This window comes from Drosophila mauritiana, chromosome 2R, assembly GCF_004382145.1.
Source record: "Drosophila mauritiana strain mau12 chromosome 2R, ASM438214v1, whole genome shotgun sequence".
Classification (NCBI taxonomy): domain Eukaryota; kingdom Metazoa; phylum Arthropoda; class Insecta; order Diptera; family Drosophilidae; genus Drosophila; species Drosophila mauritiana.
Window position 1 is genome coordinate 8,830,763 of NC_046668.1, and position 24,056 is coordinate 8,854,818.

At 41.4% G+C, this 24,056-nt stretch overlaps 5 protein-coding genes and 2 long non-coding RNA genes across 22 annotated transcripts in view; 1 reads left to right on the plus strand and 6 right to left on the minus strand.

Annotated features, from left to right (window-relative positions):
- Positions 1 to 24,056, minus strand: part of LOC117136100 (potassium channel subfamily T member 2) — a 95,333-nt gene that overhangs the window by 13,857 nt on the left and 57,420 nt on the right. For 9 of the 14 annotated variants that reach the window (XM_033296795.1, XM_033296792.1, XM_033296791.1 and 6 more), the window contains exons 2-12: positions 21,819 to 22,012; positions 4,084 to 4,163; positions 3,531 to 3,630; positions 3,267 to 3,465; positions 3,130 to 3,204; positions 2,990 to 3,073; positions 2,834 to 2,928; positions 2,586 to 2,769; positions 787 to 1,050; positions 538 to 716; positions 259 to 399 (exon numbers count right to left, since the gene is read on the minus strand). In XM_033296795.1, coding sequence (XP_033152686.1) covers positions 259 to 399; positions 538 to 716; positions 787 to 1,050; positions 2,586 to 2,769; positions 2,834 to 2,928; positions 2,990 to 3,073; positions 3,130 to 3,204; positions 3,267 to 3,465; positions 3,531 to 3,630; positions 4,084 to 4,163; positions 21,819 to 22,012 — 1,595 coding nt within the window. Of the gene's footprint in view, positions 1 to 258; positions 400 to 537; positions 717 to 786; positions 1,051 to 2,585; positions 2,770 to 2,833; positions 2,929 to 2,989; positions 3,074 to 3,129; positions 3,205 to 3,266; positions 3,466 to 3,530; positions 3,631 to 4,083; positions 4,164 to 7,895; positions 8,092 to 21,818; positions 22,013 to 24,056 lie in introns of those variants that run through there. The other 5 variants (XM_033296793.1, XM_033296796.1, XM_033296794.1 and 2 more) reach the window with 3 other exon arrangements.
- On the minus strand, positions 15,605 to 16,224 carry LOC117136111. 2 transcript variants are annotated; one of them, XR_004459073.1, is made up of 3 exons: positions 16,059 to 16,224; positions 15,844 to 16,006; positions 15,605 to 15,787 (listed from the first exon to the last, which is right to left on the minus strand). It is a non-coding gene; the product is annotated as an uncharacterized LOC117136111 (long non-coding RNA). The 2 variants fall into 2 exon arrangements; XR_004459072.1 differs by having other exon boundaries at positions 15,844 to 15,992; positions 16,059 to 16,221.
- Positions 16,501 to 17,142, minus strand: LOC117136112. The gene is made up of 2 exons (XR_004459074.1): positions 16,981 to 17,142; positions 16,501 to 16,931 (listed from the first exon to the last, which is right to left on the minus strand). It is a non-coding gene; the product is annotated as an uncharacterized LOC117136112 (long non-coding RNA).
- LOC117136107 (beta-mannosyltransferase 4) lies at positions 17,508 to 18,142 on the plus strand. The gene has a single exon (XM_033296804.1). It carries the CDS (start codon positions 17,651 to 17,653, stop codon positions 18,038 to 18,040), a length of 390 nt encoding a protein of 129 aa, XP_033152695.1. The 5' UTR covers positions 17,508 to 17,650; the 3' UTR covers positions 18,041 to 18,142.
- LOC117136109 lies at positions 18,909 to 19,441 on the minus strand. Its single transcript, XM_033296808.1, has one exon. It carries the CDS (start codon positions 19,416 to 19,418, stop codon positions 19,224 to 19,226), a length of 195 nt encoding a protein of 64 aa, XP_033152699.1. The 5' UTR covers positions 19,419 to 19,441; the 3' UTR covers positions 18,909 to 19,223.
- Positions 19,723 to 19,997, minus strand: LOC117136110. The gene has a single exon (XM_033296809.1). It carries the CDS (start codon positions 19,867 to 19,869, stop codon positions 19,747 to 19,749), a length of 123 nt encoding a protein of 40 aa, XP_033152700.1. The 5' UTR covers positions 19,870 to 19,997; the 3' UTR covers positions 19,723 to 19,746.
- On the minus strand, positions 20,359 to 20,963 carry LOC117136108 (probable inactive serine/threonine-protein kinase DDB_G0293184). 2 transcript variants are annotated; one of them, XM_033296806.1, is made up of 2 exons: positions 20,668 to 20,963; positions 20,359 to 20,556 (listed from the first exon to the last, which is right to left on the minus strand). In XM_033296806.1, the coding sequence occupies exons 1-2, from the start codon at positions 20,864 to 20,866 to the stop codon at positions 20,474 to 20,476; spliced, it is 282 nt and encodes a 93-aa protein (XP_033152697.1). In that variant the 5' UTR covers positions 20,867 to 20,963; the 3' UTR covers positions 20,359 to 20,473. The 2 variants fall into 2 exon arrangements, with proteins under 2 accessions (XP_033152697.1, XP_033152698.1); XM_033296807.1 differs by having other exon boundaries at positions 20,359 to 20,534; positions 20,594 to 20,963.

Here is a 24,056-nt window from a genome sequence, read left to right on the forward strand (position 1 = left end):
ATCATGGCCTAACCAACCAGCTTATGCACTTAACCCCCCAAACCGCGGGTAGACTAAATTAGCTAGCACACAAAAAAATATATATACTAAATATGTACATAAGGGCCTGAGGAAAAACGTCTGAATGAGCAATCAAGCGACTGTGACCTGGCCACCGACTCCGCCGGTGACGTGACGCATCCAAGCGAGCCGATGACGCACGGCGGATAGAGAATTTTTTGCATGTCCTGCCAGCTGGACAACCATGCGTATACGTACTGTCCGCGGGATGTGTGGAGCAGCAGGGTGACCAGTGTGCTGGCGCCGGGACAGGTGCAGTTGTTGGCCAGTAGGGCGTACTTGAACTCGTCCTCGCAGACCACGTGCTCCGCGAACTTCACATGCAGCTTGTGCTCAGGTCTGCGTGAAGCGGAAATGCGAAATGGAAATTCCGCAGGATGTGCGATTGGTTGCGTCGCATTTGGCATTTGCAAATGTCAAAAGAAAATTCGAATTAATCAGGAACGGAACGGGCCATCTCTTATATTGCTAACTCACCTGAATATCTGCACATACTGCGGTACATTCGGTGCGAAGTCCTTGACGGCCCAGGAGCGTAGAATCGTATGCTCGTCGGCGGCCGTTTTGTCTGCATAATTTCTGGCCGCCAGAATAAAGCACGCCTCCGCCTCGTTCATCCTGGCGCGCGCCAAGTCGCCATCCTTCAGACAGGATCCCTGCAAAGGCGTGGGTGTTCCTCGGCCAGTTAGTAGTGTAAGCCTAATCCGGATTATGGAGGACATGTACCTGAATGTAGATGACGCGCTGCGCCCAAATGGGCACCTGCAGGATCATCCGCATCGTCGTGTCCAGCTCCATGGGACTCAGCAGCACCACATAGAAGTCCTGCAGGAGCGGATGGGCATAGAACTCGTTGAGGAAGTCCATTATGGTGTCCGCATGCAGGGTGGTGGAGCACACCACCACGTGCTTTTCGCTTTGGGCTCGATGTGAACTGTAACTGCCGCCCAGCTTTTGGCGCTCCATCCACGTGAAGGCCAGCTGCTCGAACTGTGCGGATAGGAGTAATTTATTAGCCAACTACATCATCAATCCCATCGAAAAAATATAATCTTTTAAACGCTTGACGTTGACATTAAGCTCTTAAAGTTTAAGCTTTCTCTCTTTCAGGCTTGCACTAAATTAATGGCCCTGTAATACGTCTTTATGTCCACTTTAACACCAACATGTACTAGAAACGTCTTATCACTTACTCCATAAAAGGGCTAAGTTTATAGTTGATACCGCTTAATCCTTTTACCTCATATAAAACTGGTCGGTTAACAGTGCCATTAAAAAAACTTTAGTTTCAGAGGGAAGCACTTATAAAAATATTTTGATGTGCAGTTTCGCAAATGTTATTGCGACCTCGCTACTTGGTGGCAATGATAAGAGGTTGGACCTTAAAAGATAGGTTTTGATGTCTAAAATTTGTATATTTAACTATTTGTATGAGTTTCCACTTGAAAAATTTGAATTAATATTTTTCTTCAGAATATTTATACAAATAAAACTAGTATTCTATCGTGCAGTGTTTATTGAAAGCCTCTTTCGGGATAATTGTGTTACTGGGATTGAATAAGTTCAATTAAATTTGAGTGCCAGCACCTTTCCTGGACTTTTGCAACATTTTGACCAAAAACGCTTGAAACTTGTTGTTCTTATTATGGGGCGGGTCCCAGAAAGTCATAAATTCTGCAACATATTGACATGCACTTCGAACTTTTAGTGCTGGCTGAATAAAACCCCATTCCACAACCAAAACTGTTTCAGAAAAAAGGTAGAAAAACTGTTTTGATGGATGCTCTTGTTGTTTGCCGTTTGGCCAAAAGACCAATGGCCAGTCGTATTTCTATACACTTTCAATTGACTTATGTCGATGCTATATTAGACTATCTATTAACTTGGGATCTGCAATTCAGATATTATATAAATATTTTAAAACTCTCTCTCTCTTAAATTGTTGATCCCTTGATACTATACTTTTCGGTTTGTTTTTAAGATCATTTATTCAAAAAAAGATCCACATTCCATGTTTTTCTTCCCTTTCTTGTGGAAATTAGTAAATTATATTTTATTTACTTTGCCATCTATCTGAAAATGTCCTAAAGGGTGTTCGGTTACAGTACTCGCACTTTTAGAGTCCATCCCATCTCACATTTCTCGGTGGAATCTGTACTCCTACTGCTTCTTGCTTGTTTGGCGTTTGTTTTTGTTGATAAAACAATTGTTTGCAAATTGTTGAACATGGCAGTCAGTCAGTGTGGCCTTCGGAAAGACAGTACGCCATTGGGATGGGATCACTGATTGGAAGGCAGCCGGGCGCATGGTGAGCAATTTCCATCGACAGCATCCCCCTATTTATTAATATCGATTGATGACCGAAGTCGCCCACCCCCACAAAGATGCAGATGATGAATGGGGATAAGGTTCGTCCAGGCTTATGGAGCATAAATATTTGATGTGGCTTTTTTGCCCGGCAGTAAGATGGCTTTTAAACGGAACTACTCCTATTTGGCTTGGGTAATGCCCAAGATTGGACTCACCTGCGTGGGCAACACAATGAGGGCGACACAAATCATGATGACCATATAGAGCTGCGAGGGCCAAATGTCCGGCACAAAGTCGCCGTATCCCACTGTGGAGAAGGTCACAACCACATAGTATGTGCTCTGAAAGAGATTCAAATGTCGATGGCCAGCGCGCTGAAAGTGCTGGATACCACAAACGCTGGGGATAAATAAAAGATGATTATATTGAGGGATGATTTCAGGGGAAGTTGGTATCCTATTACCTCGTGAAGACCAAACACAGCAGTGTGGCTGATAGAATGGTCAACTGCTGGGAGAGGGCTGACTGGGACTTTTGCATGGCGCGATGGAGGTCATTCTATTGGTTATAGGACATTAGATAAACTTCACATTAGGATAAAGACGACGTGTCTACTTACAAACATGTTCTCCAGCGATCGCTTGGCCAGCCAGCAATTGAGGAAAATGGGAATGAATAAATTTCTTAGCGGCGGATGGACAATCTGAAAGGATCAACACCGCTAAACAGCCTGTACCAAGGATTCACAATCGAACCTACCGTAAGTGCAAAGGGTATTGTCGTTACTAATTCTAGTATAAAGTGAAAGGAGAGTATCTGCTGCCAGATGTTGCCCTGGAATGGTTCGATTAGTTTGAACGACTTGGTGATATCAAGTTTATGGCGTGGTGGTATACCTTATAGCCTAGATATGTGAGAACCAAGGATTGCGTTAGCGACACCATGGCTAGAAGCAGCTGCAGGACCCAGAGCACTGTTGGCCGATTCACCCAGAGTATTGCGTCCCAGTTGATGATGGGGTTCTCCTGGAACTCCTCCTCCGTCAGTTTGGCCGAGATGATGAACTCCGTCTTATTGCCCACTTCGCAGCCATAGCTATGGGTTGGCATTGTGGATACATTTTAATCACCGGTCAGTTGCATCTCCGGCACGGGACTTACCATGTTATAAATGTTGGATTTTTATCCAATATCACACGTATTATGTAGAGAACACACGACAGTAACTTAAGGAATAAATCGGCGATTCGTATGCGCAGGCCTAATGTTTTGGGAAAGGGGAATAGCAAATGCGTTAGAATTTGGGTCAGTTGAGTGAATTACACCGTCTACGAAAGTTCGTTGAGTGGGTTGCTCCCTGCGGCCCCGAGCAAACAAATCCCCCCCTCAATCGAGACCTGTTTACCTGTTCAATTATTTTCTCTCCAAATCAATATTTACTTAAGATTATCGAATCCGCCTTTGTAATGTCATTCGTTAGTCCGTCCGTCTGTCTGTCTGTCTGTCTGTGTGGCTGTGTGTATGTGTGTCTGTTGGTAGGTTTGTGCGGTTGTCAGTGTGCTGGCGTTTGTATCCCGGCAGGATACACCGTACATCCGTTTCCCGTCCAGCCCGCCACTAATCAAATTCAATTAAATACTACCTTGTTGATTGTTGTAATTAAGTCGAATGTTTTGGTTAATTCATAGGCAATACTTGGCCGGTGATTACTTACTTGAACGCTGATTCTTAATGAAATAGAGTTGCAGTCTTTCTTTGAATGTGTTTTCGTTCACATAGTACTCCACACGAACTCTGCAAAGAAACGAGCAGAACGCAGCGCACTGATGATTGAGCTTCTAAATTGAATTGTCGAACAAAGCCTTTGCAAGGACCCTTGTTCGCCATCACGCCCTTATCCCCGCCAATCGAATTCCCCCATCTCTGTGGCGCCACTCGCTGCACTTGACAATTGATGCGCTTACTTATCACATTAGGCGACGCAGCTGGCTGCACACTTCCCGATACCTTATTACTTTACACTTGGAAAAATGTGTAGATATAAAAGAGAATTCATGAAAATAAGTTCAGATATGATTCTTGAACTCACATTAGGCAATCAAATTCGATCCAGCTTAATAATAGAATAGTTATAAGTACTGGCCTTTAAAAATAGCGATTAACAACACCAAATGGCTAAGTTAATGAAGTTTTTAGTGACTTAGTGACTTAAATAAATAAACTTTTCCACTGTGCATGGATAGTTAGTGCGTGCAGTTAAGTATCTTGAAAGCACCGAAGGGATGGGGTGGAACAAGAACAAGGAAAAGCTGGTACTGAGCACATGGCTGCCGTGCACACACGTGACTGCCATGTCCGCCCTTTGTCTCACCATCGCTCAAGGACGAATGGCGTCTGCACGGCGTTTTCGAACGGGAAAATGCGCCGTGAATGGGTTTCCATCAGTGACTAGTTGTGCCTGGGGCGTAGGAATGGATGTTTTACTGAATTAGATCAAAGGAGATTCCCTTTTCTTTGCACACTTATTCGAGTATATAACATCCGTCCTTTGGCTACAGGGCACGCCTCTTGCGACTCCTTCAGTTTGCGTTTGAACTTCTTTATAGCTTTATGTTTGATAACCCTTGACTGCAGCTGCAGCACTGCTGGCTTAAGTGAACAAACGAGTCTAACCACTCCGGCGCACATGGCGTATGAGCAACAAAATGTGGAACTTAAGCTCTTCCCACAATTTCGGGTGGCGCCATGTATTTTTTTATGCGCTGCCCCAGTTTTGCATTTGGCGTCCCATAGTCTGAATACTCAAGCTAGCCGCATCCTAAGAGTTGAGCAAACACTTTTGCCGGATCTTTGTGCACTTGGCTGCACGGAGACATTGGCCGTACATTTGAAATCCACTTTCGGTTCAAGTAATTAAAAGAGTAGCTTGAACCGGGGCACAAAGGAAACCTAGGAGAGATTCAATTAACTGGTTGCCACCTTCTTGGCCTTTGTTTTGGCAGCTCTCTGTCGCAGCTCATTTGGGAAGATTTCGGTGAATATTCATGGTTCATGGGGGTTAATGCACCGGAGCCGGTTAGGAAACTGTAAGAATAGTTCAAGTCAAGTGGCTCCCGGCAGCAGAGTTGGCGCCGAAACGGCACCTTGGGGGCCATTTCGAGGACCTAGGACGATGACTGCGAGTGCGTGGCGAAATTAACGAGCTTGGCCCAAACCACCATCCGAGGCCATCCAAGCACATGCAAACATACACACACTAGCAATTGACCAATCAGTTATGACCCGGCCAGAAGCGCCAACGTGCCACTGCATACAATCAACTCTGACCTGCCCCCGAAGGATATTTCGCACTTTTGTGCGGTTTGTGGCGGCGGGTTCATTCCTCCCTAGCTGCTTTTCCGGCCATTGAACGCGGCACCATCGTTGGGCAGCTGGCCATACGTTTTGGCCAAGAAGGGGTCACCAATCACTTGTCACTTGCTAGCCATTTTCACACGCTTTAAGTCTTCAGTGGCGCCCATGGAGCTGTGCATAATTCCAATGAACTTCGCATTTCATTTATCCAAGCTGAATCGTAATCAAAACTAAAATCTATTTGCATAAAGTTTGATTGCCAATATTTCCATGAACAAAAATAATTGCGAAAATTCAGAGTGCTGGTGGAAATTTAGCTTTAAAGGTAAAACCTGCGGCTTGGCCACGGAAATTGAAACACGACAAACGTGTCGTGTGGGAAAATCGCGGATTATTTAAATCGATGTCGTAAACTAAATTAACGCAGTTGTTTAGAGCTTTACTGAACTCATTGCTTATTTATGGGCCACTCAAATTAAGTGCACGGTTGGAAATACTTTACCAACTATTCGAAATCCTCTTACATTTTATTTTCATATATCTTAATGTTTTTGAAACAAACTATCCAGTAAATCCAGCCAAATGACCTTATGACTTAATTACTTTACTTTTGCATATATTTAATGTTTGAAAAGTAATAAGTATCAGTACGGATTAATGCAATTTTTATTTGCTTTACATATATTCTGCAAAACTAAAAACGCAACTTCCATTTTTTTGCGAATTTCGCTGTCTAGGATTTCAACAGATATGCTTTTTGACTAACAATTTGGCAAGTTTTAATAATACCATTTATTTGTTTGCATATCTTTTGGGTGACATTTTTAGCATAGAATAATTGGTTTTATACCCGCAGGATCCCACATTTTTCCTATGTGAAGTTTGTGGCAGAGCCCGCAAAGTTTAGAACTTTTAAAGTATACCCCAACTGTGGCTTAAAATGATTCCTTTACGTAGCTCATCCAGGTTTTCATGGACCGGAGTGGGGAGCACTACCTGGGCTAAGTTGAGCTGGGGACAAATTGCACGTTAATGTGTTTTTGTTGTGCCATCATTTGATTATCCGGAGATATTGAGTTTAAAGCTGGCTAAAATGGGCGAATGGGCAGCCCGCGGCTTGATGTGCTTAGATTGTTTTACCTTTATTGATTTTTGATTTGGTGCTTTTTAAAGAAAATGTGATTTAATTTCGTGTGCGTGGTGGGCTCGGGTTTCTGTGTTCGTGCCGAGATTTGATTACAACTCCTTGAAGAAATTGCGTCAGAACGAAGGAAGGAAGGCGATGGCGAAAAGGGCAAAGCCAAGCAAATCAAAGACCACAAAGGAGACCTGCGAGAAAGCCTAGCACAACAGCATTTTTGGGCCTGGCCAACACAAAGGATTGGCGGACAAAGGACACCATTCAAGCCCATGCGTGGTTTCAGGTAGATACAAATTGCATCCTTTGAGGGATCAAACGCGGCTCTGCTGTTTTTGTTTGTCCTCGGCTCCGGCATGTTTATTGCTGGCCTGATGAGCCACTTCTATATCTCTGCTGAAGTCCATTAGAGAACGCTGCATTGATTGCTTCTCGTAAAAGCTAAGAGCTCTTAGCCAGGGATATACACTTGTTTATGTGTTTGCTGATGACAGCTTACTGGGGGCGGAATTCCGGAAATTCCTCAAGATGAGAATGCATTTTGCAAGCTTCCGGCACTAATTTGTCATTTAAAATGCAATGTTGTCTTTTGTTTGCTTAAATATTTATAGGGAAATTCTTTTGCAGAAATTTTGCTTCTCAAATTGCAAAATAATTCCATGCTTAACTATAGTAATGCTTGCTCACTGGAGGTAAAGTGGTAATTAAAATTTTAAGATATTTAATCTGGAAGATATTAATGCCGTATTTTTTCAAATGCACTATTGTGTTTATTATTTGGATTGGTAACGCTACACGCTGGCTACATTTATGCACTAATTAAAGATAATTTAATATATTTAATATGTAATATGTAATTTAAAATATTTCTGCCAGTGTTAACTTTTAGTTGAGAGCTTATTTGATTATGAATCGACGCCTTGTCACTGCTTTGGCCTGTTAATGGCCCAAATCGAATTTCGAATTGAGTTAGGAGAAACGCGGCGTATACTAGATTTCGAGGACCACGCGGCGTATACGCGATGTCGGCTTACCTGGGTATTCGATCATAGGAGTCCCACGAGGAGAGACAATTGTAGGACGAATTGCGACTGTTGCCCGCCATGTTGCATAATAGATGATCCATTGGCTCGAATGTCCGCGGCTCGAAGCACTTTAGGTAATTTCACGATTCGATCACTTTGTGAAATTGCATTGCATTTTCGAGCTCTGGATGGTTGTACTGATATGTATGGGTGGTCTATTCTAGTTTGGACCCTTTAGGAATATCACACTTATTTAATTCCAGCACTTCTGGCCAACTTCAACTTTAATCAAAATTGATTGCCCTGGTCGGGCAATTAATTTTACTGTTTGAACACGCAATTGAGGACAGAACGCATGTACACACACGCTGGCACACACTTATTTATAGCTTGTTTAACATGATTTTTTGTTGCCCGCCATCTGGGTGTTGTTGCGTCCGCCCATTGTGTGTTCTTTGGCCATTTAATAAATTTATTGCCCTAACGGCCGTAGCCTTGAAAAGCAATGGCACTGGCGGAAACGGATGAGCATGATATGGCAAGCATTGTGCCCTCATTTTGTCATTAAGCCCGGCTTTTACACTTTTTATTATTTGACATGGTCTTACTACTTTCTGCCTACATTATTTTCCACTTCCCCTTTTTCAGTTTACGCAATTAATTAAAATGCATGAATTGACTGGAACTCCCCCTTTGTTAAGTCCGGAATTCAATTGAAAATTCATACATTATTTAAGGTGTTCTGCGGTATTCAATGCTTTTATTCATTTTGATTGCTTTTTAATTGCGAATTCATGTTCACTGCGGGAGGGGAAATTCGCTTAAGTCTCGTTACGGATGTTGAACAACACGTTCGGTGTGAGTGATTTGAGGACTCCATCGATGTGGCCCAAAGGAGTCAATAAAATTTGTCGCCTTTAACTTTCGCTGACAGACACAAAGCCAAATCATCAGACGTGACTTGAAAAGTCTGCTAAGTGACACATTGACAAATGACAGGACCAAGTGCCGTCTGTCCTGAATCCAAAGGACAATTTGCGGTTTCCATTCTGCTTGATAAATTTCTCTTCCTTAAAGCGTTTGCATCACGGCCCATTGCTATTTGTAATTTAAATAACCCCAGGTCTGATCCTAACCCATCTGCCACCTCGCTTTATAGCTTTTGCTGTGCGCGGACTTCAATTAAAAAATCTCAGCGAAATCTCAGCTAAAAATCTAAAGGATATACTCGTTCCTTTCTTGGATGTTTTTGCTGCGAACTTTGAACTTTTACTGTCTGCACTTTCCGTCTTACCACTGATGGCGCTTATCGATTCACTTCTTCTGCTCTCGAATGCATTTATTCTTTTATTATTCCTGTCTCCAAATGCAATTTGCATGGCAATGGCTCAGCGTGAATTATTTAGGCATTCGAAGTGATTAATCGAAGTGCTTTCTCGGGAAATCTTGTGCGTGCCGTCTGTCTGTCGCAGATCAAGCATACGCCCTGTTCGCGTTAAGTATCCGCTGGTAATGCTTGTGTGATGTGATGTGGCGCTTTTTCGTGGTCCCCGCAATTACGGTAATTGGCCTGTCCCGCGGCAAACACCTTTTTATGGGCTTCAGTTCAAGGCCCGAGCGATGTGGGTCCCAGGGGGACAAGTAACCCAATTTCTGGGCTTAAAGGGTGCGAAACAATGCACAGAAATATCACCTCAACTATATAATTTAGGGCAGCCCGAAAATATTATTCAGTTACCAAATTTCGGGCTTGTAAGCGTACCAAGACGCCTGCGGTGGGTATACAACCTCTGGCAAACCCTATCCAAATTAAATGGCTCCTAAATTAAAATTAGGTAAAATCGAATCGAACAGGAGGGAATAATTTATTCATTTATGATCCACTTTCCGGGCTGTGCCTGTTGTTTTCCCCATCAAGGAAGTACTGCGAGTGTTCCAGCTCGAGTTTATTTTTGGTTGCCGCATGAGGGTTAATTTTAAAACAAGCCCCGCGACGACGGCACTCCGTCTGCCCGCCTGTCTCACAGCTCATTAGGTTTATCGATTGCCCGGATTGGAGCAGTCTGCTGTATCCCAATATCCTTGACGGCAGACAGAGGGAAACCATAAAGTTCCGTTGGAGCAGTCAAAGGCGTGTGTGTTGCCTAAATGTATGCAAACATTTGCATTAACACTCGGCACACGAATTGGATGCCAGTCCTTCGAGGACCAGGAGCGTTGAACTGGCAGCTCACAAACAAATCAATTTGGCTGCACAAAATTTAAATAATTTCGCTGAGCAGCGCTTTTGTTTCATTGTCCAGACAGTTTGGCTTTGTTTCGCTGGCGCTGCTGGCATTTGCATACCGAAAATATCTTTATTCATTTTGGTGAGCCAAGCGAATAGAAATTGGTAAACCGGTGACCTTTGCCCGCTGCTCCTACGGAAGTCCAAAGACGTCACAGTTCATGAACTCTTTCGGTGGACTTTTGGGGCATCCCAGCCCCTTCTACTTTCCCCGCTCATTGCTTTTTATGCCCATTCTGCTGGCAGTTTATGTCCTGGCTTTATGTGCAGCATAATAAACTTGATGTCTGAATCGCTTAAATTGAGTGAAGGTCGCCTTTTAATGGTCCTGTATCTTGATTGCGCACAAAACCCCAGAAATATGATGGGATCAAATGTATCCCGCTCGCTCCTAATGCTGCACATTCCATCGGCCTGGAAGTGGAAATGGCTTTGATGTGTTCCCAGCAGCTGCTCACTGGAGCAGACCCAACTTGCACTCGCATTTCGCCAAATTAGCCTTTCAAATCATTGGAGCCATCTTAAACATATTGCCGTTTCCCACGCGATCGAGCCATTCTCGACTTACTTATAAACAGGCTCTTGTTAGAAAGGGATATATTCGCATATGAATGTTGCCTGTTTTGGAAATTACAAGAAAGGGTTTGAAGTTTTAAGATAGAAGAAACATTTAATTTTTACTCGAGTTCGCTGAAAAGTAGCATTGCTCTAATCTCTATCTTTTTTGTTATTTGTTCAATAAACTGCCATGGTTTTGCTCTATTTCCCACAACTTGTTGAACACAACTTTAGTTGCTCCTTTTGCCGTTTTTTCCCATTGCGTGTGCTTTCCCGATTCGAGTGAAAGTTGGCACGCGCCAACAAAGCGCGGGGCAAGTGAAAGCGGGGGAAAGTGATGGAGACAGGGCGAAGGATACGAAAAGGAGGCGGGGGAGGCAGGACTTGGAGCAGTAGACAGCGGCACGCCTTGGCTGTCGGCCAACAAAAATGCGCAACAGTTTAAAAAGTAGGCGTCAACCAGCGGGGCACGACATGTCGGAACAGAAAGGACAACAAAGTGGAAGGAATAGGAAAGGACGAGGAAGGAAGTGGAGCTATGAAGACGGGCAGACAAACTGTTGCTTCTTTCCCCTTTCGGCTTAGCATATTTAATCGTGCGGAAGCAATCGATTGCCGCAAAATGGGTGGCAATTTGCTCCTAATGACGTCATTACGTGCAACAAGCGAACAACAAAGCAGTCCAACGGCCGCAGGACATTGCTTGCCACAAAGAAAGGCTAATGTCTGCACCGGCATGCCGTTCATAAATCAATGCTCTAAACTTGGCAAAAACCGCACGCGACCCTTTCTCGGCCAGCGAAGGCCAGCAGCACTACACAGAGAGAAAATATCGGAAAAAACTATCATTGCAAAATGTGAACTTATTTAAATAATACATTTGAATCATATTCGAAATAAACATACAACAAGTTTACATCCCAAAGTCAAACTCTTCAGCTGAAGGTAATCCTTAATATGTTTTTATAAGGAAACAATAACATTTAGCTGATAAAAATAAAAAGAAATATTTTGTTTTTCAATTCTTCTAAGTTCATAACCTTGTAAAGTTAAGAAATTGATTCCCAGAGTAAAGGGTTATTTTCTCCCAGTGCAGCAGCAGCGGCGCAAAAAACTTGAGTAGGCAGAACGAATTTATCACTTGGCCAGCTTAATGGCTCTTGCGCCGAACAAAAGCGTATTACAAAGCGTTTAGCATGTTGTTTTTCCACTCCCCGTTTAAACATTTCACTTGATCCCTCTTTTGTGGTCGGTCGGTGCGTGTGTGTGGTTGTTAGTGTGAGTGTGTTGGTGGCCCGGCCAAAGGAATAAAAGAAAAGCGCATTAAATGAAACGGGGGCCAAAGGTGAAGTCCTGCGGCCTAAGTGAGTCCTGATGAGCTACTACAAAGTGAAGTCATAGGTAAAGGAACACGGCAGTGAAGCAATATAGGGAACTATATTAGCAATTTATCAAACTAGAAATTACTTTTTCGAAAGTATTTGAATAAGTCAAGCCATCAAAGATATCAATATCTAAAGACCTGATCGTTATAATAAAGTGAAGATTATTCCTGTTAACAGAGATGTCTTATGTACTTGAGAAAACCGTATACTTCTGTTGAATGCAAGTGGGCTGTACGTAGTTAATTAAATCGTTTCTTAAAGATCTTGAAATACATTTTCAATTAGTGTCCCTTTATAATGGAAAACGACTTTCACCTTTCGCCCAAATTGACTTCTGTTTACCAGCAGCTCACCATTCCCCTTTCCCTTTGTGTTTTCTTTTGCCATTCCTCCCAACCTTCAGCCAATTTCTTGGCCAAATGTATGCAAATAGAAATGTCGCACATATTTCATAATTTTCATATTCTTCGTGCCGAAAAGCAATTTGCATTTGCGTTTTTTGTTGTTCTTGCTGTTTGTGAACAAATTGGTTGCCATTTCTGTTTATCATACATGGAAATTCACAGGGCGAGCGTACGAAATGGGAATTATGGGCCAAATTAGCTTATTTGACATTTGAATGTGCAAATATTTGGAAAAGTGCGAAACATAAGTCGCTACGCATTTTTCATGCCCGACTGCAATCGTTTCTGGATTCGATGGGGCTTTAAGATTGTGCGGTTCCCGTTGAGTGGGTATTTCGTTTATCTGCAGCTGTCAGTTAATTTCCGTTCAAGTAGCCATTAAAACAATCATGACGTCGCTTAGGCTCACCAATTCACCCACTCATAGATACACACACATACACACACACACACAGAGAGCGACAGAAACGGCATTTTATGGACTGCCATTAACAGCCTGTTGTCGCAGCAGCCATTTAATAATAATAAAATGGTAAAATACTTAGAACGGCAGAAATCCCTGCGAATAACTTAATTACACGGCAAACCAGCCAGACGGAGACTTGTCAACACTACGGAGGCAGCTAATTAAAGTCATCTTAGGCTTCTCGGCCCATTGACTGATGTGGCCGCCACGCCCCCCGTTTCGATTACTAATATCGAATCCAATTAATCTTCCCCATTTGACTTAGTTTAGCGCACAACATGTGGCGCGTGTCAAGTCATCATAAATGTTTTCGACTTGCGGAAAGTTTGGTGAAAACTTTCTCCTGCCAAGTCAACTTGTTGGGAAGACTTCTGGCTGAATTGCCGCAAATTTTCAGTGACATCCAAATAGCATTCTGCCAGGAGCAGGACTAGTCCATAATCCCCATCAGCCAGGACCTGATTAGCTGGAGCATTAACTTGGCTAATTGCAGAAGTGGCTGGCTTAAAACTGAGTAATTTGCTTAAGGGATTTTTAAACAAGCATTTCTGCTTTGTTAAATTAGATTATATTCTTCACTTTAAGGTTGTAAATTTTTACTTTTTTGTTTAATAATTAAATTGTTCAAAATATTTATTTTGTGGATTACAAAAGAATTTAATCTTTTGCTTCTTTTAAACCATCATCATGGATACAGATTTTTATAGCAAAGTTGTATTGCCTTTTCTTTTTGGTATCTTTTAGTAATTAATAATAAAATTTTCTCTCCACTAATTTATATATTTAAAGATTTTGTATTAAATCACACTACTTTTATAGTTCGACGAGTATTTTGAATATTTAATTAATGCCGACAAGCTGTATACTTTAATAATTCGAAAATTTCCTCTGTTTCACTGCCTATTTATCACTTATATCGAAAACAAAAACCAAATAAAATTAAATTCTATTTTGCACAATATTTGGTTTGAAATTCGAAGGGAAAAGCGTTTTCGAGCGTTTAGTTTTGAAAATATCTCGCGGTTGAAGCGTTAGAACGGCTGTTTTAGTTACGCTCGCCTCGGCGCTGTGATAAGGACTGAAGTCCTGCCGAGGACCTTGCTCGGCGAAAGGAAGTGGCGCAGGCTCGGAAAGCGAAACGGAAATGCGGGAACTCACCACAGTGGTGGGTTGCGCGGGCGCCAAACAGCTGGGATGCCGGCAACCGTTATTGTTTACGTTTTCCCAAATGAGAGAGACATTTTCGTACAAGATGAGAGCAGGGAAAAGCTTGAAGAGACCGGGGAAAGCGTTTAAGGCCAAAGCTTTCCATTAACAGTAGCTTAGCTTTGGACTGCTCAATCGAAATTCTAAATCGCTCTGTTAGCCAGGAAAACTGCATAAATTAGTGCCGACATGTGAAGCAAAAATTCAATTAAAACTTTTTATTGACAAATTAGCATTAGGAATGCTAAGAAAATGTATTGGGAAGGGGTAACAAATATAGGAGCGAACCAATCAGTGAAAGTGACGAAGGGTGCCTTTCCCTCAATTCGAAGGCCAGGTGAGATTCCCATGACCAGGTTACCTGTTGGGCTGGCTTATAAATCCAAGTCCCGAGCCGCACGGTTAAGCAATTTAACCTGTGAGTGGTAGGGGCAGGGCACCCACATCCTGGCAGGGGCATCAATCATTCTGGAAGGCAAGCGTTTCATTTGGTAGGCGAGTCAATCTTGTGAGCGCCACCTTAACCAATTACCTAACCGCAGATGAAAAACCGGGGGGAAATCGTGGGAAAAGGGGACCGGGCTGAGTTCAACCTTTGTTTGCTACCCAGATAAGTCTTGCCACAAACATCCCGGCCTAAGTTATGCAGAGCGACGCACTCGAGCCTAACCGTACTGGAAATGGATCTGGAGTGCTGGTGCCGAGTTCATAAAATATTTATTTATGCGGATGCTGCGGCTCGATCTGGGGGCCCAAAGACTGATTGAAATGGCGAACGAGTTCATTTGTGTGTCAGGAGGTCGTCTGTCTTCTCATTTGTTAAACGTTTTGTGCGGCTGACGACGGAGAACACATATACATATGTATAACCCTGGATTTGCGCAATAATCAATCATAATGAATGGCCAGGTGGAGGTGGTCAAAGGGATAGCGAGACCCCACCCCCACACAAAATGGCAAATTGGTTGCCCTTAAAGTTTGCTCTAACTCCCACCTTCGTGGCCCCAAAAGATTGAGGAAGTGGAAAGTTTTCTCCTTTCCTTTAAGTTGGCAAACTTTTACCCAACTCAGATCCTGACGTATGTATTTATTGCCGCTGCCTTTGTTTTTTCAGCCATTAAAAGGAAAGGTGGGAAAAATTTTCACAAAGTCATAAATGCGTTCAACTTGGCTTAAATCCCCAGCGACTATGTACTGAAAACTGTGAAAAGGATTTTATCCGCAAATTTGTTATATTGGGAACACATTTAAATAATTTTCCGTGTTACTAAAAATACAGACAAGTTAACCCGTATAGTTGATTTCTGAATGTTTACTTACGAATCAATATAAAATGTTCTTTGTGTAAGGGTTAATTACCTGGAACAGAGAAAAGAAGCAGCAATTAGGTTTAGTAAACAACAATACAGTAAGATTGTGGCAGATTTCTTTATTCCAAATTCATTTTAAATATAGTTCTCGGGGCATCTGGTTTCCGATAAAGGTCTTAATTTATTCGTGGATTCCTCTTATTCAGGGTTCACAACGGCGGCATACGAACATGCCAAAAACCATGCCCATCCCAAAGCAAATTACATAGGCCATGATTGTGTTTACTAAAGAAGGGAATTTAAATATCACAAGAGAACGAATGGAATTTACAGGGACTTACGCGGGTATTCTTGGCGATGAGGAAACCAACGATTCCACCAACGACGAATGTTATAAACCGCTGCATATTTTAATGAAACTTGAATTCCCGAGATATTAACGGAAAATTTGTCTTATTTAAGAGCATACAAAACGTACACTTCGTTCTGACTGTCGATGGGAAACTGATTACTTTAATTTGAAACACATTTTTATAATAGAAAAACCCAAGCGTACTTGATTCTATTGTATACAGCTTAATAATTTAGCTGGAAGAATTTTGTAAGGCGGTTGGTTCCTATGTATTCTGCGATATAAGATATCCCACAATGCAGCCTATAATAAAGATTAAAATCCACTCCATTTCCGTCGATTACTTTAATTTTAGAAGTTTGAGCGGCCTAAATAGTTCAAAACGAATACGTTAAAAGCTGACTTTACTTGAAAAGCCAACTTATTTGATTCTAATCAATCTATCAATACTTATTTACGTACGAAAATATTGATTACATTAGACCATTATTAACTTAAGGTTCATTGAGAAAATCAATTCCAAATCCAGTCTATTTTCTGCCTGCTACGGCACTCACCTTGCTGCATGCTACAGCACTAGCTGTACTGCTTGCAAATCTTCAATTCTCAAACACAAATATGAAATGAAATGAAAATAGTAAATACGAAAGTTCCAATTTTATTTATTGTCCATTTTAATGTATGCAATGTTTCTCATAAATGATGTAATTTATAATTTGGTTATTGGGGGCTTTAGGCCTAGCACTTTCGGCAGCTCATCATTCCGATAATCACGCCCAAGGCAAAGGAGATAACATGGGTCATGTTGCTTTTTTCTTAGGTTTCGGAAGTAAGAAAATGATTTCAAGCGCTTGATACCAAATTTTATCTTTCTAATCAAAATCCAGTCCAGTCGGGATTTTGAATTTCAGGATGGCATGAGATTTCAGGCAAACTACCCAAAGATGTCTTGACTTTTCTCAGGTATTCTTGGCCACGACGTATCCCACCAAACAGCCAGCTATAAATGTGAGTACCCAATCTACATCCATTTTATGGAACGAAAGTAGTGGGTTTGGAACTTGTTAGGCCTATAATCTAAAATTGAGTGTTTTAAAAAAGCCTACCACAAATGCATAGCTCTTACCTTTTTCTAATTGTGCTTGCCTATCAAATAACCCACAATACAGCCTACAATAAAAGTGATGAACCACGAGTTATCCATAATTTTCAGCCCTAAAGTATCAGTTATTTTTGTTAGGTCTTTCTGAAAAAAATTGATAATTTGGAATTTTGTACTTTAAATCGACAATACTATCAATGAAGTAGAGACTGAGGAGTTTGATTTTAATATTAAAAAAATGCCTTTTACATAAGGTTTTGTTTTTGGCTTTGTTTTTCAGATGTATTCACAAAAAGGATTGTTACTGTAGCCTAGGCATTATAAACACAACAGTTAATGAATTATAAACACAACAGTTAATGAATTATGTCATTTCAGCTTATTTACATATGAAGAAGATAGAAATAGTTTAAATAAAGATCAATTTTAAAAGGATCGTGGTTGAGGCAATATACTGGTCGACATATTTAAGTATACTGGTGTAATCTTAAACTGTAGTGTTAGGTTTTATCAAGTAGTGTTTGAAATAAACGTCAAATACTTAACTCACATCCAAAGGCAACACAGGCCCCACTATTCTAAATTTTCCATTCGGCTAACATCATTTTTCTGATTTTTTTTTTTGGCGTAAAATTAACACGTTATTAGAGGGACCCTGTGATTGCGCGGACATCTAATCCAAAATCCTTTGAAGATGTGCGACAAGCCTACCTGCCCCCCGCCCCCGCGATGCTGTCCTCCGCCACCGCCTCCCTGTCGTCCGCCGCCCACCTTGTGGCAGAAGTTGAACTGCGTTCCGTGCAACCGATTTGCGTTCTTCGTGATCGGGGCGGGCATCGGATTATTCTGGGACCAAATGAAAAAGGAGGCCAAGAAGGCGGCCGAGGAGGCCGCGAAGTCACCCAAGGAGAAGGAAAAGGAGGCCAAGGAGCGCGAGAAGAAGCAAAAGGAGAAGGAGAAGGCCGAAAAGGAGAAGGCGGAGAAAGAGAAGAAAGAGAAGGAGAAGAAGGAGAAGGAGAAGAAGGACAAGGAGAAGAAGGAGAAGGACGCCAAGAGCAAGGAGAAGGGCAAGGAGGGCAAGTAACGACAATAGACCCCCAAACGGAGATGTCAAGGAGCAGGATGTTTTCCCCCAAAATTCTCATCGAAACCATATCGTTTCTACACTTCAAAAATTTCAAGTGCATTATATGGCATACTTAACGATTACGATTGGTCAGTCCTTTGCCGCGTTGATGGAAGGCTTCTTTATTTACAATCTAGTGTCCACCCTTATAATTCCAGATCAAGTAACAAGATCGGATGGGATATTTAACTGGAGAGAAGAAATGTCTTTGCGAAATTTGGATAACCAACCATATCAGGCATAAAAATTATACATCACCCGAAAATTGAAATTTACATTTCGGGTTCCTGATAATGATTTTGCGATATGATGATCTATGTTCTTACCGCTAAGGCTTTCTAATACGTTGATATTCTATTAAAAATTGTACAATGAATACACACCAAATGTATTTCCCCCCGCAAGGACCCAAAAATAATAAATTTATCCGAAATTATTCAACAAATAATTATGGAAATATTTATGGTTGGCCATAATTGTAATTTTTAATTGTAATAAGCACTTAGTTCTCGGTAAATTCAATGTTCATTTTTATAACTCCTTACGCAGTAAAAGGGTATAGATTCGTTAAAATGTATGTAGCAGGTAGAAGAAAGCGTTTCCGATCAAGTATAGATATTCTTGATCAGGATCAATAGACGAGTCGATCTGGAAACTCGTATTAGACGGTGTTCTACACATTATTACAGGACGATCAATGAAATAATCAAATCATGTCATTAAAGTAATATTTACTATCATTTACCAAACATTTTTGCCTAATGATTACATGTTAATCCATTTGCTCCCACAGCTTCTAATGATGAGCCCATATTAAAAACACAAGTCTTGTACAGCACCAATTTTATAGCATTTTTAACAGAGGAATATATAATAGAGAATAGATCAATCGAATAAACCTGTATTGAATGTAGCAGTTAATTGTTCGATTGACAAATTGCTCTTTAGATAAATTTATCGACTGAGAAATTTCCTCTCCATTCCATTCATCGGCGGACAAACTTATCGAATGGCATTTTGTCTTCCCTGGCTAACGCTGCAAGCGGATGGGTTACTTCATGGGTGATGAGTCCAGGTTCACTTGGCTAGTGCCAGGCTTGGGCGATTGCTAATACCGCCGGGCATGGCAGATCGGTCAGTCCTACTTCTTGGCCTTGCCTTCGTCCTTCTTTTTGCCGCCCGACTTGTCGTCCTTGTTGCGCACGAAGAGCACGCCCAGTCCCACCCCGATGACGAAGAACAGGACGCGGTTGCACGGCGTACAGTTGAGCCTGGCAAGGAGCGACGGCATCGGCCGGCACACCCTGCGGACCTCGGTACGCTTACAACAGGGCATGGCTGCAAAAGCTCGACAGGATTTGCCTCAATTTAGACCGAAACTGGAGTCGCTGTCTGATGGATGTTAAATTTAAAACAAACACGGTATAAATTTTGTGTACGTCGAAAGTCTGATATACTGATTGCAAAGCCAAATAAATACTGAGCAATGTCTGAGCTGCCGCGTTGACAGAACGTTGAACTGGCTCGAAGTTTTCCAACTCGACTACTAGATCAAAGACATTATCTTACGGCTTATGGCTCATTTTCGCACAAAGGATACGCACCTAAGATCGAATTGATTTCTGCCAGTCTTGCGAGTGTAGAAAGAAGCTGCGAGGGTCGGTCTACTTCTTCTTCTCCTTGCCCTTCTCCTTGGGCTTTTCGTCCTCGGAAAAGGTCTTACCGTACCACAAACCCACTAGGACGCCCGCAAAAACCGCAGACAATCGCTCGCACATCAAATGCATGTTGGTGTTGCTAGATGATAACCAAAGGAAGACGTGGGTGTCCTCAGAACAACAGATAATTTTTTAAATTTCAACAATTTTGAGTTTTTCCAGATTCATGGAAGTCTACTGGTGTGGCCAAAACGGATAACTGAAAAGTGTCGGCACGAAGTTTCAAAGCCCATTAACCCAAATCTCACAGCCTGCTTTGAAGCACTTTCTACACAATATAAATTATTGGGTTTGGCGCACACTTAATTAACCGAACGATTTCAAAGGACAATTTAATTAGCTGGGATTACGTGTGTCCCTGGGCTGTGAAAATGCGAAATTAGAGTACCATTACACCACCTCGGTGGGCAACTTTTATTGAAATCGCTGCGTACTTTTGTCGCATGCAGCTCTGTGCGAAATTCAAATCAGTTGGGGGCACAACTAAAAAATAAAAGAAATCCCAATTTACTCAGCGAGCCGTTTAAACCAAAATTAAAGATATCTTTTTAAGTTGATACAATACGCATTTTCGTATATTTATTTAAATGCAAAATCGTTAACATCTGCTTCAGAGCATGTGATAATAAAACTATATAAACATAGCTCTTTCGGAAGCGTTATCAGCGGCCATTTACTTCGCACCCTTCCTTTTCGAGCCAATTGCATCGTCGACGTTTGAGTTTTGATCGTGTCTACTAGTACGTTTTGGACTAACTAGAGAAGAAATTCGTTTAAGAGGACTTGCACATACGTATCGCATTGTATCGTCTAAATGGTGTGATTTTTTCCACCCTTTTTAGCTATTTTCTTATCCCTATTCCTTGCCTTTCTCCTTGCCCTTGTTCTGGCCACCATCCTTCCCCTTTTCCTTCTCTTTTCCCTTATCCGCGCTTTTGGCCTTGTCCTTGGCCTTATCTTTGTCGCCTCCATCCGGGGGATTTTCACAGGGGAAGTTCTGGGCGTACCAAACGCCGACCATGGTACCAGCCGTCAGGGCGGAGAGTCTGTCGCAAAGCATCCGCATCTTTGGGAATAAAAATCTAGCTAATCGGGGTATAAAATTTACAAATTTTGGAAACCTAAAATTTTAAAATTTTGATATGTAACAAGTTCCGATAGGCTGAAATAGAATGGATGGAATAGCAAAGCCTGCCTGAAATGGTCAAAAGCCTTTATAAATTGGCAAACTTAAAAACCAGGAAATAATCTGCAGAATAAATGAAAGTTGTTAGATAGCCTGAGTTAAATGCATTTTCAGCTATTTCATATGTTACACGTCCGTTGTAAGGCATTCTTGACATAACCACATTTTTTCAAAGTGACTTGAAAAATCCCATTTGGCTTATTTACACCAGAGCCGAACCAAACCACACAAGCCGTAGAGTCCCCAAGTTTCTGGAGCCATGAAATCCTTTATTGCCCCTCTTGTGAAAAAAGTATTTTACCACCACTTGGTGCAGTCAACTTAAACACTTTAAATGCTTTGAATAAATGTTGCTACCATCTAAAGATAAAAACGTTTGGAAAATATAAAATTTTTTTCTTTACTCAATCTTTCTTTCTTTTACTAATAGCCTTTTAAAATAAATAAATAGTTGCGCAGGGCTCAGAGAAGCCCGTATTTTTAAAGCATGGTAACGTACCAAAAATATTGAATATCAAAACTCGCTGAGTTGACATTCTATATTGTATCTACAGAATACAGGATACAGGACAATAAAAAGCATTTGTACATTTATAAATAAAAGAGTAAGTCATTATTAATGACAACCAATTATTTAGAGTATATGGTTATTTTAAAGGCCTGAACCAAAATTTTTATCATACTCGCTCTTAGTTCTTTAAGATAAATTGATTATAAATTATCATTAATATTATCATGTTATTTAGCTGTTTTTATTAAGTTGAACATATCTCGTTAGCACCCGCAGATCGAAGAACACAACTATCGAAGCCACTCCTTCGACTCCACTCACCTGGGGATCTGGAGAGCGATCTCGTCCAGACTGTCCGACGGGCTCATGGGCGTGCGCTCGAAGAGGCGCGAGGGGGCCAAGGTCAGGTGGCCGGTGGAGTCACTGACACACTTGAACACCTTGGCCCCCCTCCGCTGGCGCTGCTGCTGGCGCTGCTGCTCCACGCGCTTCTTGCGCTTGTTCTCCTCGGCGCGCTGCAGGTTATGCAATCGAAAGAAGAACATTGACATTCTGCGGGTGGTGGTGGGTTGGTTTTGTTTTGTGGGTGGGTGGCGGATGTTATGACGAGTTGATTGCAGAAATAATTTCAATTGCAGTTCCAATGGTTCGTTATTTGTTTTTGGGTTGATTTTCCGTTGAATTTCGCCGCGTCATTGTGCACAATGTTTCGATTATTTTTGTTGAGGGAGTTTTAATTGTTTTCATGTTTTTCACAAATAGTTTTATTAAATTTGTAAGGCATTTCGCATTGTTTGCAGGTCGATTTCAGTTTTTATTGGCATCGAAAGCATGAGTTATTATGAAGCGTATGGTAAAAGCACAGCGAATTTACAGATACAATATATGAATTGATTTTATAAAAGTGTTCTGTGGTGTGTGTTTATGTTAGGGAGCTTTCTGCACTTCATACAACATAGTATTTACAGAAATTATAAATTATTAACAAGGCATTATAAATAATAGCTAGAATAAAAAACCAATAAATAGTAAGCTCTTGTCGATTTCAAAAGCAGCAAAGAGTGCCACAGTACATAAACCACATATATATGAAAATCATATTTCGCTTAGGATGGTTCAAAAGCCAAGAGAAACAAATTAATAATAAAGATTCACTCGGCACTCAAACAGCTTAAGAAATAGCAGCACATTTAATCACAGCAAACCCGAGATTACAAAGGCAAACTAATGGCAAAACTAAATCAAATAGAGAGCCATACGCTCGAGGGCGCAAACCAACTTCCGCAGTATCAATCAAATTTAAAGTGAAATGGAATTTTGAACAAAAAATGTGAAATGTGAAAAACTTCCCAACAGACTGAAGGCAGCAACAAAGTGGCAACTGTGTCCGCAAACGGAGGACCATGGCTTGAAAGCTGAAATGCTCCTTCCATTCCGGAAATTGAAATATGAACCGCATTCTGGGCGGCTTGTCCATGTCCCTTCCAAAATGCCGTCCAATGTCCTTGGGAAAAAGGCAGGAAATGGCGGAAGTTCTGTGGGTAAGTCCCGATTTCCATGGATCTTAGGTCTGCAGCTCTCATTACTTTGATATTCCTTATGCACGAATCCAAAGTCAAGTTTTGCTGGCAAATTGATTGATTGATCGACTGCAATCAGCTCGTATCGCGAATACATATTTGCCGGCAATGAACCAATTCTCTTGTCATCAGCTCGAGATTTCCGTTCAATTAGCAGGCGAGTTGCCTCCTTAACGAGCCTGGAGGAGTGGGAACCTCTCGCTTGTGTCAAAAATAAATGAATCGAAATTTGCATAAATTTGTTTTGGTCTGAATACAGTGTCGCGTCGTCTGCCCCAATACTCCAAACACTCTAAGTGATTGCGTACCCGAAACTTAATTATAAAAGCCAGCGAAAAATGAGAGAGCGCTGGAGGTGGCGATGGAGTGGAATAAGGACGAACCCTCCGCATCATCATTAGCTGGTCCTCGTGGACCACTCAATTTGGTTAATTGCATCGGCAAATATTAAAAAGTATCTCCTTCAAAATGACAATGGGATTAACAAACGAAAAGCGAAAGTAAGTTCCTCGGAATGAGGACTGTCAGAAAGTTGTCATCATCAGAAGGTTGTGTACAGAATGACCCAACTATTAGAAATAACATTAAACATATAATCCTGTATGCCTTTCACATAGCAGATTAAAAAAAATCCATTTGCTCGGCTATATTTAAGAAAATGTTGTATCAATGAAAAATTTATTGAAAATTGCATTAAGGATATGCCTATCTAAACAAAAACCCAAACAAAAACGTTTTAATCCTGACAGAACAGCTAAAACCAAAAACCATCTGTGCAATAGAAGGGGCGGATATTAAAACCACAACTGCAGAGGTCTCATCTTTCTAATCTTCAAATAAAGATATACAATTTACTAAAGCATACAGAAGATCCAAAAAACCATTTATAGTTTATAGTTAAAGATATTAGCTGAGCAAGTCATAAAAACCAACTTTAAGATAGCCGTTACTTGAATAGATGCTTTTAAAAACTCAGATA